Below are 13,661 nucleotides of genomic sequence, written 5' to 3' on the forward strand. Positions count from 1 at the left end.
GTCAGCCAACATTCGTGATTTTCCATAGTAAATCGAGGACGGTCATCCATTTCAAAGTTTTTGTTTACTATCAACCTATTCAAAGTTTTTGTTTACTATCAACCTAACGTTGTACAAACTTGTGTAATTGATAAAAAACGAATTATACATTTATAAAACTTGTGTGAAAGTAGGAAATTTGTACAAGATTAGGATTGTACTTAAAATATTAAAAATGTGTGAAAAGTTCAATGTTTTTCCTATAGCAAGCGAGAGCTATTTACCTGTATGACCTATGTTGAACCCACCCATGGAATAAATTATTTAAAATACAGGTTGTCACGTGAGTTCTACCCAGGTAAACATTCCTAAAAGATGCTCACTGTGAAAGATAGCCGTTTTTGTATCATATCGAAGTCGTGCCGCATAGAGAAGTTTGTATGTATTTGGTTTTAGGGACACAGGAGGGTTAGCAGAGTTTAGTGTCGTTAAAATGTCATCATAAATAAAAGCGTCAAACATTTTAAAATTCATGCAAGACAATGGTACCGGTATTAAAAGCCACCTAATTATGCTTTTAGCATTTTAAAATTTAAAGGAACTAATGTAAATACATATTGTATAATTTCAAATGCAAGCGTGCAAATTTCTTAGTTTGATCACTATGGATACAGGCATCTATACAACTTCATTCGATTTTTTAGGTCACCTGAGTCACTCAGGTGACCTATTGCTATCCGTTTTTGTCCGTCAGCGTGCATCGTGCGATGTGTGTTAACTAGGGATGTCAACGAATATTCGAACATTGGAATATTCATTCGATGAGTTGATATTCGAATATGAATTTAAGATTCGAATATTCGGTGTTTTTCAGATTTCATAAAAAAAATTGTACTCTGATTAATAAATTTTGATTAGAACAGTGCTGGAATTATCCCTGTTTAATTTACTAGCGATCAATTTCAATCACTTGATTTCTTTCAGTACTTTCTTTTCTTATAGAACTACTAAATTATTTTGTTTTGAGAAAGGTGTTAAAGAATTATACAATAATGCTTTATGTACGATACCAAACATACTTTCATAGTTTTTAGGTCACCTGAGTCACTCAGGTGACCTATTGCTATCTCTTTTCGTCCGATGTCGTGCTTTGTCCGTCGGTCGTAAACTTTTGAACATTTTCAGCTTCTTCTCTGGAACCAGCAAACCAATTTCAACCAATTTTGGCATATAGCATCTATGGGTGAAGGGGAACAAAAATTTTGAAATTCGTGGCCCCTGCCCCCCCTGGGGCCAGAGGAGTGGGGCCAAAACCATCAAAATTAATGCAATCTTTAAAAATCTTCTTCTTTACTCCTGGACATCAAGCAGTCAAACTGTTGGCATGATTGTAATAAGCATTGAACCGTCTACCAAAATTGTGAAATTCATGACCCCAGGGTCAGGAGTTCTGGTGCTAGGGCGGGGCTATATAGATCATATAGTGAAAGTGCATTATTTCTTTGAAAATCTTCTTCTCTACTACTGGGTATTATTGAAACAAATTGAATACATAGTTATGATAAGCAAGAGTGACTCTACCAAAATTATGAAATTCATAGTCCCAGGGTCAGGGGTTCTGGTGCTAGGGCGGGGCTATATAGATCATATAGTGAAAGTGCATTAATTCTTTGAAAATCTTCTTCTCTACTCCTGGGTGTTATTTAAACAAATTAAATACATAGTTATGATAAGCAAGAGTGACTCTACCAAAATTGTGAAATTCATAGTCCCAGAGTCAGGGGTTCTGGTGCTAGGGCGGGGCTATATAGATCATATAGTGAAAGTGCATTATTTCTTTGAAAATCTTCTTCTCTACTACTGGGTATCATTTAAACAAATGCATAGTTATGATAAGCAAGGATGCCTCTTTCAAAATTGTGAATTTCATGATCCCTGGATCAGAGGTTCTGATGTTTGGGCGGGGCTCTATTTATTATAGAGTGAAAATGCATTAATGCTTTAAAAATCTTCTCTGCACCTGGGCATATCAGAGGCAAAAAGAGTAAAAGTTTTAATGAGGAAGGGTATTTTTACCAGATTTTTGAACATCAGGGCCATTTGGTCAAGTGTTTTGGTCCAGGCCAGGGCTCTATTAATTTGTATTCTACTGAGAGGAGTTATTCCCCTTTGCCATTTACTTGTGATAGTTAATCACTGTAAATAATGTACTTGAAAGGTTAATAGAATAAGAGAATTATGCAAGAATTTTTATTTTATAATACAAAAAGTACTTTCATAGTTTTAATGATCAGGTAGACTTGTAAATAATAGATAAATAAAAATGAGACAAAAATAACTTGTCTTATTAAATGTTCATCAAAGACCAAGAGAGGCCAATGTAAGAGAGTTCAACAAGGGATTAAAATAGTACAGAAGCATTGATGATTTGTTAATATACTGTATGGTGATAGTGATAAATGGGGAACAGATTAGAACCTAATTTATGAACTGTTAATGAATATTAAGACCAATTATTTTGTTGATCATGATCACCCTATTTTTCTTGCTTTTGGGCAACAAAGCTTCACCTTTCAGTTCATTTTATACTCTATGCATCCTTTAAATTATTGTGTCATACTCAGGTAACCGTTAAGGCCGTTGGGCCTCTTGTTTCTCAGATAAAAGAAGTATCATTCAGCAAATGCACCTGTCAATGATCCACCATCAGATTGTTCAAGTGTTCGATTTAAATGTCTCCTCCCCTTGATTTAAATAAACGAAACTAAAAATAGGTTCGATATGACTTTTCCGGATTTGGGGTATCTATAGGCATTTCAAAAACTTCATTTGTTTCAAATCCATGCTGATTTAGGTGATGTTTTAACGTGTTTTAACGTGATTTTAATTAGAAATGACCACTTGTGTTTAACTATTACCAAATGAGAACGATTGAGTAATATATTCTAAAGTAATATGGCACTGAAAAGGGCCCATTGAGTATTGCTTAAGTGCACTTGTCCCTTGTAGGAAAATTTTGTCTTGAACGTTATGAGGAACTGAAACTTACCTAGCTCTTAAAAAAAAGGATTTTTGATGCATTGGTAAAACATGAACAGCTTTTAGAATGGTCTTTTCATAATAAGATCCTTCTCATTTTTGGACTGGAAAATTGTTCAATATTAGCATGTTTCTTCTGAATAAATGACAACTCCATATCAATCCTGTATGTAGCTGCCAACAGTAAAAAAAAAAGGAAAATATTTTTAGCCATATTCAATATGGTATAAATAAGTCATGTTAAACCTTCAGAGCTGTGGAAAACTGCGGTCATGCCAGCAAGACCAGCTTAATTTGGTCATGACTGAAATAAAATTGGTTTAAAAATTACATTTTGTTTTGAACCAAAAGTTCTAGTGGATATTTTTTTTAACATTGACTCAAGGTCATATGAGTAGGTCAAGGTCTTTTGAATAAAAATGTAAAATTTTTGTTTGGTCCACAACTCAAAAAAGAGATCTATAGGATGATTGCATATCAGTCATATTCCTTATGAGTTTATGGTATGTCATGATTATCCAAGGTCATTTGGGCAGTTGAAGGTCATAGATACAAATTCTTATCATAACTGTAACAGTGAGATTTAATTTGGAAATTAAACCAATACATGACACAAAGATTGCTTTTGACATGGGGTGTGGCATGGTCTTCATCCAAGGCCATTTGGACAAGAAAAATAAAATACCATGCAATATGTCCATCTTTTATTTCATTAAAAAAAGGTAATCCTATCAAGATCAATTTTTTAAAAAAATGCAGCAAAGGTATTTTTCTAGCTCAATCTTGTGGTGGAAAATGTGACCTGATTTGTCTTGGTTTGGAATGATGATCACTCAACTTTCTGTGAACCACAAGAGTAAATTATACAGCAGTGAGACTGCATTGTACTTCATAAATTATATCCTTTACAGATAGTATTTATTAGCCGAGGGGTTTTGTCATTTTTCCAATACATTTGTTTGCATGTGAGGGTTTTATTAAGCAGATACCGTTTATCAATATGTCGGATTATGTTGGGATGATACCATTCACTTTTGTGTCATCATTGATTGTTAAATAACTTTCAATTAAGAAGCTTTTTTTTTGATTGCTTGTTGGAAAATACTTTAAAGGGTATATTTTTCAGCTGTGCATGGAAAAAGTGTAACGGATATTACAATCTGATTATTATTATGTGGCTAATTGCTCATTTATTTCTATATATCTTAAAATATTCAGTCAATAATGACATTTCACTATGATCTTAAAATGTACCATTTGTTTTTGACAGTCCTAGCAGTAACATTTATGTGTTGCTGACAGGGATAATGCTGGAAAGGTTCCGAATGCTCATTTTGGAGGCTGCCTCAGCCTCTACCCAAGGTACATAAATGTTGTCATGTGATAAGTGTTGTGGATTTCATTTGTGCATAAATCTTATGTTCATAAATTTTACTCAGTTCATTATGCAATTTGCATGTAATTAGGATCCATTAGTTGACCTTTAAGGTATTGACCCATGTACAGTCTGGGGACCTTAATTTGGCCTCAGATTTCATGGATTTGGAACCTCTTGCCTTTAGATTCATACAGTTGTCTGTTGCATGTGTGTGTATACATTTTAAAGGACCTGAGTGATTCATTAATGAACCATTTTCCAATTTCAGTATAACCTTTTTTATGTAGCAACATAAAGACATGTGTATCTAAAACATGCCATACACTGCATCTTCATGAAGAGTCAAGATATGGAAGTTGCAGGGTGGTAAGAGGTTATGGGTCGGGGAGGGAGTAGATGTTAACTAAAATAATCAAAGAGGAGTCTTCACAAATTTAAAATTTGTGTCATATTTTGTTGATCAATTCCATTCATGACATCTTCTCTTCCTTTTTCATAAATTGTCATTTAAATGAAATAAATATTAATAAGAGATTTATTTCTAATTCATCTTCTTTACGTCCTTGGGCTCTTTAAGTGCTTTAACCAATTTTATACAGGAATAATACACTTCATATACTTTGTCTTAGCCTAACATAATATTTAGATCAGTGAGACTACAGCACATTGAGTTCGGGATCAAGTAAGTTATAGGTCAGGTCCAATGAAAATTGATCTGAACCAATTAAAGTAATGCTAACACACACTAAGAAGTATCGCTTCCACATGGTATTACTAGAGTCCTAGGATTGAAAGCCTGCAAAAATTTGTTTGCTTAAGGGAAAAGCTCCAAGTCTGCGGTCAGAAGAGTCAAGATAATGGCTCGTCTCAAAAGACAGAAATCAATAAAAAATTGCACAATTGTTACACATTAAATAATTATTGTTTTTTAGCCGCCAAATGAGAATTCTGGATGGCGTTAGAAATTACTTCCTTTCAAAATGAATGGTGCTCTCTGCTGGCTTTCTGTTTACTTATTGAATTTGGTTGCCATGGGAACAGACATGTTTGTCAACATTCTCAAATAGCACTTTTCTGTGAATTTGTACAGATAAGAGACAGGTTTTATGATCATCATTTCAAGATAAAAAAAGACCCAATTTCCAGAAGATTTGCATTGAGTTCTTGAATGTTGGAAGTTCATTCTTTGGGTACCAACATATTTGACCTCTTGACCTTGGAGTTTGGCCCACTTTTGCAAAATTTTTACCAAACTATAATCTTAGCCATAACTCTCGAATGGTTTGGTGCTAGCTAGAGCTTTTATATTTCTTATGTATTCCTTGTGACAAGACCTTTCATTGGGTACAAGAAGTTTGACCTCTTGACCTTTGAGTTTGACTTGTACTTAAGAAATTTTAATCTTAATGGCAATGAGCTGTCATGCGGGGCATAAGTACTTCACATACACATCTTGTTTTAAAAAGGATATGTTCATATGTGTAAAAAATGAATTTCCATAGTAACATGTACCTTTACACTTAAGATACATTGTTTGACCTTGACCTGATTTTTATCGACATATTAAATCAAAACCAAAGTGGATGTACTTGTCTCATGTAATTGAATAGCTATTTGAACTGGATTAAGTTTTTGAGTAACAAATTAAAGAAAATAAGATAAAATCTGAATAAATAAGTGAATAAGAACATATTAAATAAATGAATGATTTAATCAATTGATCACTCAATCAATTATTCAGTAATCAATCAGTCATGTAGACTTTGGATTAGTAAACTTTAATTCTCAATACATTTGTTTTTTATCAATTAAGAATCTGTTAGGGAAATTTACAAAGGACAACAATTAAATTTAAAATACAGATAGATTTTGTTAACAAGCCTTTTTTTTTGGGTTAATTTCTTATTTTTAAAACTTAATAAATCATGCTCCAAGTGAAGAAACAGAGACAACACATGCAATTGTTAATTCAATCTTTAAAGTTGATATATAAAGTAAAATTGCCATAGTTATCAGTCATCTTGTGATTTGAAATGTGGCAGAAATAGATAATAAATGAACAGAGCTTTGTTAAGGTTTGAGTGAAGAGAGAAAAAAGTTGACTGTTCATTAAGTATTCAATTGTTCATCCATGATGAAAATAGAGTCTTTGAACCGACTGTCGACAGTAATGGTTCTGTGTGACTGCATGGTTTCTCTCTTTGTAAGTATTAGCTGAAGGTCATGCCTTAATTTATTTTCTGTACATATATATAAATGTGCAGTTTCTTTCTTGGAGAAACAAATATGTATATATTAAGTATGTTAAAAACCTATCACTGTTCAACATTGGTAGTTTTAGTACTATCACATCATATGTGCTGTGGATATGACATTGTGAACAAACTCTATAGGAATTGAATTGCTCTCTTTCCATTTGAGGATGTCAATATGTAGCCTGGTGTGTGTCTTGATGTGGAAAGCAGTTGATCCTTGACTGACTGTAATAATATGTTCTGTATGAAGTACATTGTATTACAGATGGGAATTATATAGACCGATGAAGGGGAAAAATTGATATCTAAGAGATGGATAATTTATACCCTGAACTTGGAATCTAGCTGTCTTCTATATAATGGAATTGTTTTTTTTTTGTTGAAGTTTTAATCTAACTTAATATATTGAATTCAACATGTTTTATCAAGAGTGAATTTCTCTGCAATAATTCATTGTCATTGGGTGAAATTATATTAATAAGAAAAAGGCATGTTGAAAACCGAGAATTTATTCTTGCAACGTTTTCTGTGCTGCTTCCGACAGTTTGGTCATTTGCATGCTTCCAAAACGGAGGAGACACAAGGTAAATTTAGTTAAATCAATTGCGAGAAACTCGTCAATAACAGGTCCAATGTGGACTCCGTTTAATTTGCATATTTAATCAGGTGTTCATCAAATATTGATAATGATGTTAATGACAGTATAATTTTGTTTGCTCTCAATGCTTCATGATTAGACTGTTTGCAACATAGAAAATTGACCGTGAATTTTTGTTTCACAAGAATTTTATATACATATGCTTTTTTGACATTTGATTGATTTCAGAGGAAAGCATGTTTTAATTGTTTCATAAGATGGGTATTATTACTGCAATTTTAGATGAACCTAATGTCAAGGTGCATCAAAGCAATTGGTCAGTGTTTATGTGATGCATCTTACATTGAAAAAAATCAATATCGTGTTTATAATTTCCCAAGACATTAATCCCCCCCCCCCCCCCCCCCCCACACACACACACACACACACACACAAAAAAAAAGGGGGGATTTTAATGGATAGAACTTGATGAACAATTCACAGCTATGTGATTTGATCAATTAAAATATCCAAAGAGAGCCATTCAGGAGTAACATTTTTTTTTAGTTTGCAAATTAATGGAATTGAGCCATGTATATATACATTGCTTATTGTTTTTTTTTTTCTTGTCTTTTTCCCAACTGAGTCTGTGGTTTGATGTATAAAGTTTTGTTAGACAAAATTCTATCATTATCAAAATCCCTTTTGAAAAGAAAAGATATATAAAAGAAAGGAAAAAAAAACTATAGAGACACTGAATGACAATGGACAACTTTTGATGATCACCAAGAGATTGACTTTACAATGGAATATTGCTTACTACTAATGATTTCTGTAAATGCAATGATAAATGCATTGTTTGTCGGCCAGACAGCTGCCAAAGCAACGCTTATATTTTACTGTCAATGAGGACATCCAAAGCACATAATTAAGAACCCTGGAGTCTTCTGTCCTGTTATTGATCATTTTTCAGGGGCCTAGCTTTCCCCCTGGCCTATGGTGATGACTCTGTAACAAACATTCTTTTGGCACCAGTATTGTTATTTCCTTGACAGGTGTCATCAGCATTCTTCCTGTATTGTGTATATTTCTTAGTTTGATTATATTTATGACTGCGTGATGCAGAGGCAGATATGGGAACATAGGATGGTGGAAAAAATTCATTTGAATTATATCAGAATCACAAATATAGTAAAGTTATACACATTATTATAACAACTGATATTTTATACAATATGTTGTCTTTAGTATATCTTGTTTTCCAGATCTTTGAATTTTATTTTAAGATCAGTTCAGTCTTTACATTTCTAAACTATTTTAACATATATTTCAGGGTTGAAATTTTCCTGCAAATCCCACTAGCCCAGAGGCTACTGATAGTAAAAATTTACTTGCCCAATTCGCAAACTAACTAGCCCAACAACTTTTTTTATGCAAAATGAAAACATAGCAATTAAGTTAAAGTTTCAAACGCTTTGGTGACAGAAACAAATTAAACGAGTTCTCGGTCAAAAGAAACCAGTCGACACAGAAAAGAGAAAGTAAACTGATTAGATTTTTTTTTCCATTCTGCTAGTCCGACGGACTATCATTACATTTAAATTAGCTAGCCCGAGTCTTAAAGTGATTAGCCCCAGGTGTTGGGCCACTGTGTATTTCAACCCCTGCATTTAATAAAAGTATTTTTATTAGGTGTATCTACGTATGAAGTTTATTCTTAATCATAGAGATGATCAAAAGAAATTATCACACTGTTTTAATTCGTTTGGATTTTTGTTAACAATTCATTGTGTATATTTCAGGAGCAAGTAGTGACAGTGAAATACTGGACTCCAGTGCAGCAAAGGAGGAAATCAGAAATGGGAAAGCTATATCCAACGGAACTGTGCAATCAGAGGGGAAAGAAAAAAAAGACCGGGTTGAATTCCCACAGGAATCAGATCAGAGGAAACTTAATCAATTATTTGATGCCTTTAGAGTGCCCAAAACCAAAGAGCTTTCAAGTAAAACTCACTCAACAGTGAGGAAAGTGACATCCAAAAAGTATGAGGAATCGGATTCTGATTCAGACTCTTCTGTGTCAACTGACACAGAGAAAAACCAAAAGGAAGTCCGAAAGTCTTCACCCAACAGGAAAGTGGATAGTGTTGATAGTGTCAGTAAAAATATTCCTGTATCAAGCTCTGGGACAGATACCAGCAAAAGTAATGTTTCAAAGGATAAAAAACTACAGAGGAACTTGTCTGATGATTCAGATCAGACACTTGTGTCGGATGATGTTCCGTTTTCGAAAAGTAGCACAGAGACACAGATTAAAGTAGATGTACAGTCTGATGAATCAAACTCGCCAACACTGTCAGTAAGTAAAACAAATGAAGTGAAAGCAAATTCAGTGGAGGATTTTGTGAAAAACAAATCACCCAAAGGTACACTGAAGCAGACTGCTACAGAAATTGTAATGGCAATGAAAACAACCAATCCTTCATTAACTCCCAATCAAAACCACCAGAGTAATTCTCAACATACAGATACAAAGAAGTATATGCCAGGGAGATCCCCTTCCCCATATTCTTTTGACAGTATTCCTTCATCTCATGCTAATTCACCTTTACCTGTGAAAAAGAGGGACAGTCATGTCAGCAGAGAATCTTCCGATACGGATTCTACGTCTCGGATGAGTACTGCGGATTACAGTGGTACAGAATCCTCTCATGTTCGTGAGAGCAGTAGTGGTGCTGAGGATTATGTGGTAGAAGAACTATCCAAAGTTCGATTTCGACGGATGTCCAAAAATTTCGTAGAGAAAAGAAAGACAAAAAGTAAGTCTTTTTGGTTTCAAATGGGTGTTGTGTTCACTATTATACTATTTCACTGTTCATGCTGTTTGGTTAATAAGTGTTTGCTTTTTTCAATTTTGATTTTTCTACATGATGTGAAGTGATCTTAAATATTAAGCTGATGCATCCATAACTATTAATGTCCCTGATGTAGTCTGTAACACAAAGAAATTTATATAGAGTTCAGAAGTTAACTTTTAGAGAAGTGCATGTAATGAATATATTTCCTACATTTTGATTTATTATTATTTATTAGCTTCCTCAGGTTTAACTTTTCTAAATATTATGTGTGAATGTGTGCATGTTTTCATTTCATTTCATAGGTCCACCTCCTGGGTGTGATCACACTGCTGTAGGTTTGGTGAGAGAGGGGCAATTGGGCAACTCTCCTTTAGACCCATCTAAAAATTTTCCCCCCTCTAAGTCACCCCAACTACCTCCCCAAAATGTATCCCCAAAGGTATTTGAAAATCATCAATTTGTGAGAATATCTGACACCTCTGATTGTGAAGTTCCTGCCAATGTGTCTTCAGATTTATCATTGTTTGACATTGAGAGAGACTGTCACTTGAACCCTGAAGTTTATGATATCAGCGATTTAGCGAAAGTCTCCAGATCCATTCTGACACAGCCTCAGTCAGACCTGGGCCCTCCAGGAAGAAAGAAATCACCCAGACCACAGAAAAAGGAGAGACATAAAAGTGCAGGTGTTCGTGAACAGTCTGTCGGTGAAGGTGAAGAAAAATGTGTGAAATCAAAACAAGAATATGTACACCATGTACAAATGATGGACATTAACACTAAAGAAGAAATAAATTCTAGGAATTCAAGGTCAAGTAAAACAAAACCTAGAGAAACTATAACTGAACCTGAAGTGTCAAGGAAGTTAATCGTGTTCAACCCAGATGACCTGGAGTCTGACTCCACTGATTCCAACCAGGAAATGGATCTTCAAACCAATCTGAAAACAAATCTTGCAACCAATCAAAAAATGGATCTTCCGACCAGTCAGAAAACAGCTTGCAAAACCAGTCAAGAGACAGATTTTCAAACCAATCAGAAAACAGATATTTCATCAAAGAGGAGTAAAAATTCTATTGAACAGGAGGACAGTGTTCCAGGTCCTGATGAAGAGGGTATTTTAGCAAACAGATTACAAGACTGTGATGATGTTCAGGAGAGAAACCATGAGGTTATCAACGAAAACATTGTCCTGGATGATTCTGGTAAACATGACAGCTTTGATTCATTGCTTGAGTCTTCGCTTTTTCAAAATTTTAGGTTATCCTCCATTGATGACAGAAAGAATAGGTTTGAGTCAATTGAAAGTTTTGATCTTTCTCCTCTGACACCTTTGTCTGACAGCAAGATTGGAACCAAACCACAAACCTATACTTTTGCTTTTGTAAATGACAGTGTTTGGACAAATGAAAGCTCAGAAAATGTTGGAACAACTGAAGAGGACTTTGATGAAATCTTCAACAAAGCTATTTCTGATCTAGAAACTAGTGAACCAAAAAGAAAACCTGTTCGAAAGAAAAGAAAAAAATCTCATAGGCCTAGTACTGGCAGCAACAAAGACCTTGAGGAGATTGCAGAAAATGTGGAGGACAGTGTGGACATTGTGGAAGATAATACGAGAAGCTTCCAAAAGGAATTTGGAGAGCACCATGATTTCAGGTTCTCTGTTGATGATAGCCCACCAGGCCAGGATCAAAATGGTCAGGAATCGGAAGGTTTCAAACAAAAAATACAAAAAGCAAAGGAAAATGAAGATCTGTCATTTCTGTGGAGATTTGAAGATGACACACTTAAAGATGAGTTTCAGCAAGTGTTTGGAAGTGTCCAAGAGTCACCACACAAACAAACATATGCACAGAATAGAGCATTCCTTCGTAAAGCATTTGCTACATCAAATGATTCTCTAAGCACAGAATCAGATGCACTTAGTGTTATTCAAGAAGAGAATAATAGCAGTGACAATAGCAATGAAGATGTAGAAGTGTATTTGCATGATATTGAAGAAGAAGAAGATACTGCATTATCAACAGAATGTGCAGAAAGTAATGTCGAGAAAGTGCATGTTGACAGTCAAAAGATTTCGGATGAGAAAATTGTTGATGGTTCAGAGGGAATAGATGAAATTATAATACTCACGGAAAACACTGGTAAAATGAGTATCAAAATAGAAGCAGAGAAGGAAATGGATACTTTGATGAATAACAATGTGATAATTTTAGACTCAAGTTTAAATGAACAGTCATCAACTGACCATGTTAAAGAAGAAGTGACTGATGTTAAAGATATGAATGAGGAAGATACAAGCAATGATTTGCAAAGATCTCCTGTGCTTGAAAAAGAGAAAAACAGAGAGGTACTTAATACAGAAAGCAGTCTAAGCAAGATGTTGCTGACTTCTAGCAAGATTGCATTGATGACCTTACAAACCTCTGAATCTCCAGCTGAGAAGTCTATCACCTCCACTGAAAACTTGGTGTCTTCCCTAGAAGCTGACATGAGTTTAGATGAAGAAGGTTCTCAGGCTAGTGAGGACCTCCTGCTACAACAGATCATTCAAAGCCAAAATAATAGAGAAGACAGCAGTGTGCAGGACTCTTCTCCAGACAGTCAAACCGAAAAAGTAAGGAAAAGAACCAAAAGTAAACAGTTGGTTCAGGAATGGCTGCAGACAGATGTTCCCCGGGAAGTAATGGAGGATGTTCCTGTTGACATACCTAGTCCAGAGTGGCTGGAAATGGAGGATCCTGAGGGGGTTGTTCCCACACCTGCTCCTGCCCTTGCCCCTCTCTCCCTACCTATATCAGAAGGTGGTCAGAAATCTGCTGACTTTTACCCCAGCACTGTTCCTTTTGTCCCCATTCTTCAGCTAGAGGAACACTCAGGTATCCTACTTTTTTTCTGCTTGCTACTGCTCAGGTAGACCCTCCCTTATCCATCATTAGTTGTGTGAAATGAAGTGACCTTTGTAAACATATACTAAAAGCATGGTGTTTTATAGAGTAGAACATTTTTCAAAGACACAGTTTAATCAAATATTTTATTGAACATCTCTCTTAAAATTTAAACCATTGCTTTTGGCAGTTCATGCAGGAAATTGATTTGTCACATCATTTCACTTCAACGCTAACTTTCGCAGCCTCGGAATTCTCCCTTCTAACCACTTGAAAGCCTCAAAATTATGCAACATCAACAAAGTTTTTAGTTTTAACGTTTCAAAGCAGCAAAAGGTGGCAACATTTCATTTATTGCTACGTAATCATAATTTTTTATCAGCCCTCCAAGAAAACAAATTAATGGTGCCAAAATTATGCAACTTGTGACAAGGGTATTAGTTTCATTATGCAATATGTAATGGCCAATTCCAACGAACTCGTAAGCTTCTTATAGAGTCGACATGATAGACTTACCTAAAAATCAATCAACTTATTTGGACTTGGATGCTAAGATTCAAAGACCTTTGTGATGTTGGCTAATTACTGCAGGTGATGGGTATTAATGGTTTTGATTTCTGTTTTTTTCTGTCATCTTGAATAAGTGTACACACAAAGTAAGGTATTAATTATGATTTATAAATA

The 13,661-nt window shown here is 34.7% G+C and overlaps 1 protein-coding gene across 3 annotated transcripts in view; it reads left to right on the plus strand.

Annotated features, from left to right (window-relative positions):
- LOC133178550 (protein piccolo-like) overlaps positions 1–13,661 on the plus strand; it is a 35,437-nt gene that overhangs the window by 13,135 nt on the left and 8,641 nt on the right. For 2 of the 3 annotated variants that reach the window (XM_061313255.1, XM_061313257.1), the window contains exons 7-8: positions 9,031–10,047; positions 10,389–12,968. In XM_061313255.1, coding sequence (XP_061169239.1) covers positions 9,031–10,047; positions 10,389–12,968 — 3,597 coding nt within the window. Of the gene's footprint in view, positions 1–4,288; positions 4,381–9,030; positions 10,048–10,388; positions 12,969–13,661 lie in introns of all 3 variants that reach the window. The other variant, XM_061313256.1, reaches the window with a different exon arrangement.

The sequence above is a fragment of the Saccostrea echinata genome, unplaced genomic scaffold (assembly GCF_033153115.1).
Source record: "Saccostrea echinata isolate AGI-Se365-2 ecotype Australia unplaced genomic scaffold, CSIRO_AGI_Sech_v1 ptg000003l, whole genome shotgun sequence".
NCBI classification, from domain to species: domain Eukaryota; kingdom Metazoa; phylum Mollusca; class Bivalvia; order Ostreida; family Ostreidae; genus Saccostrea; species Saccostrea echinata.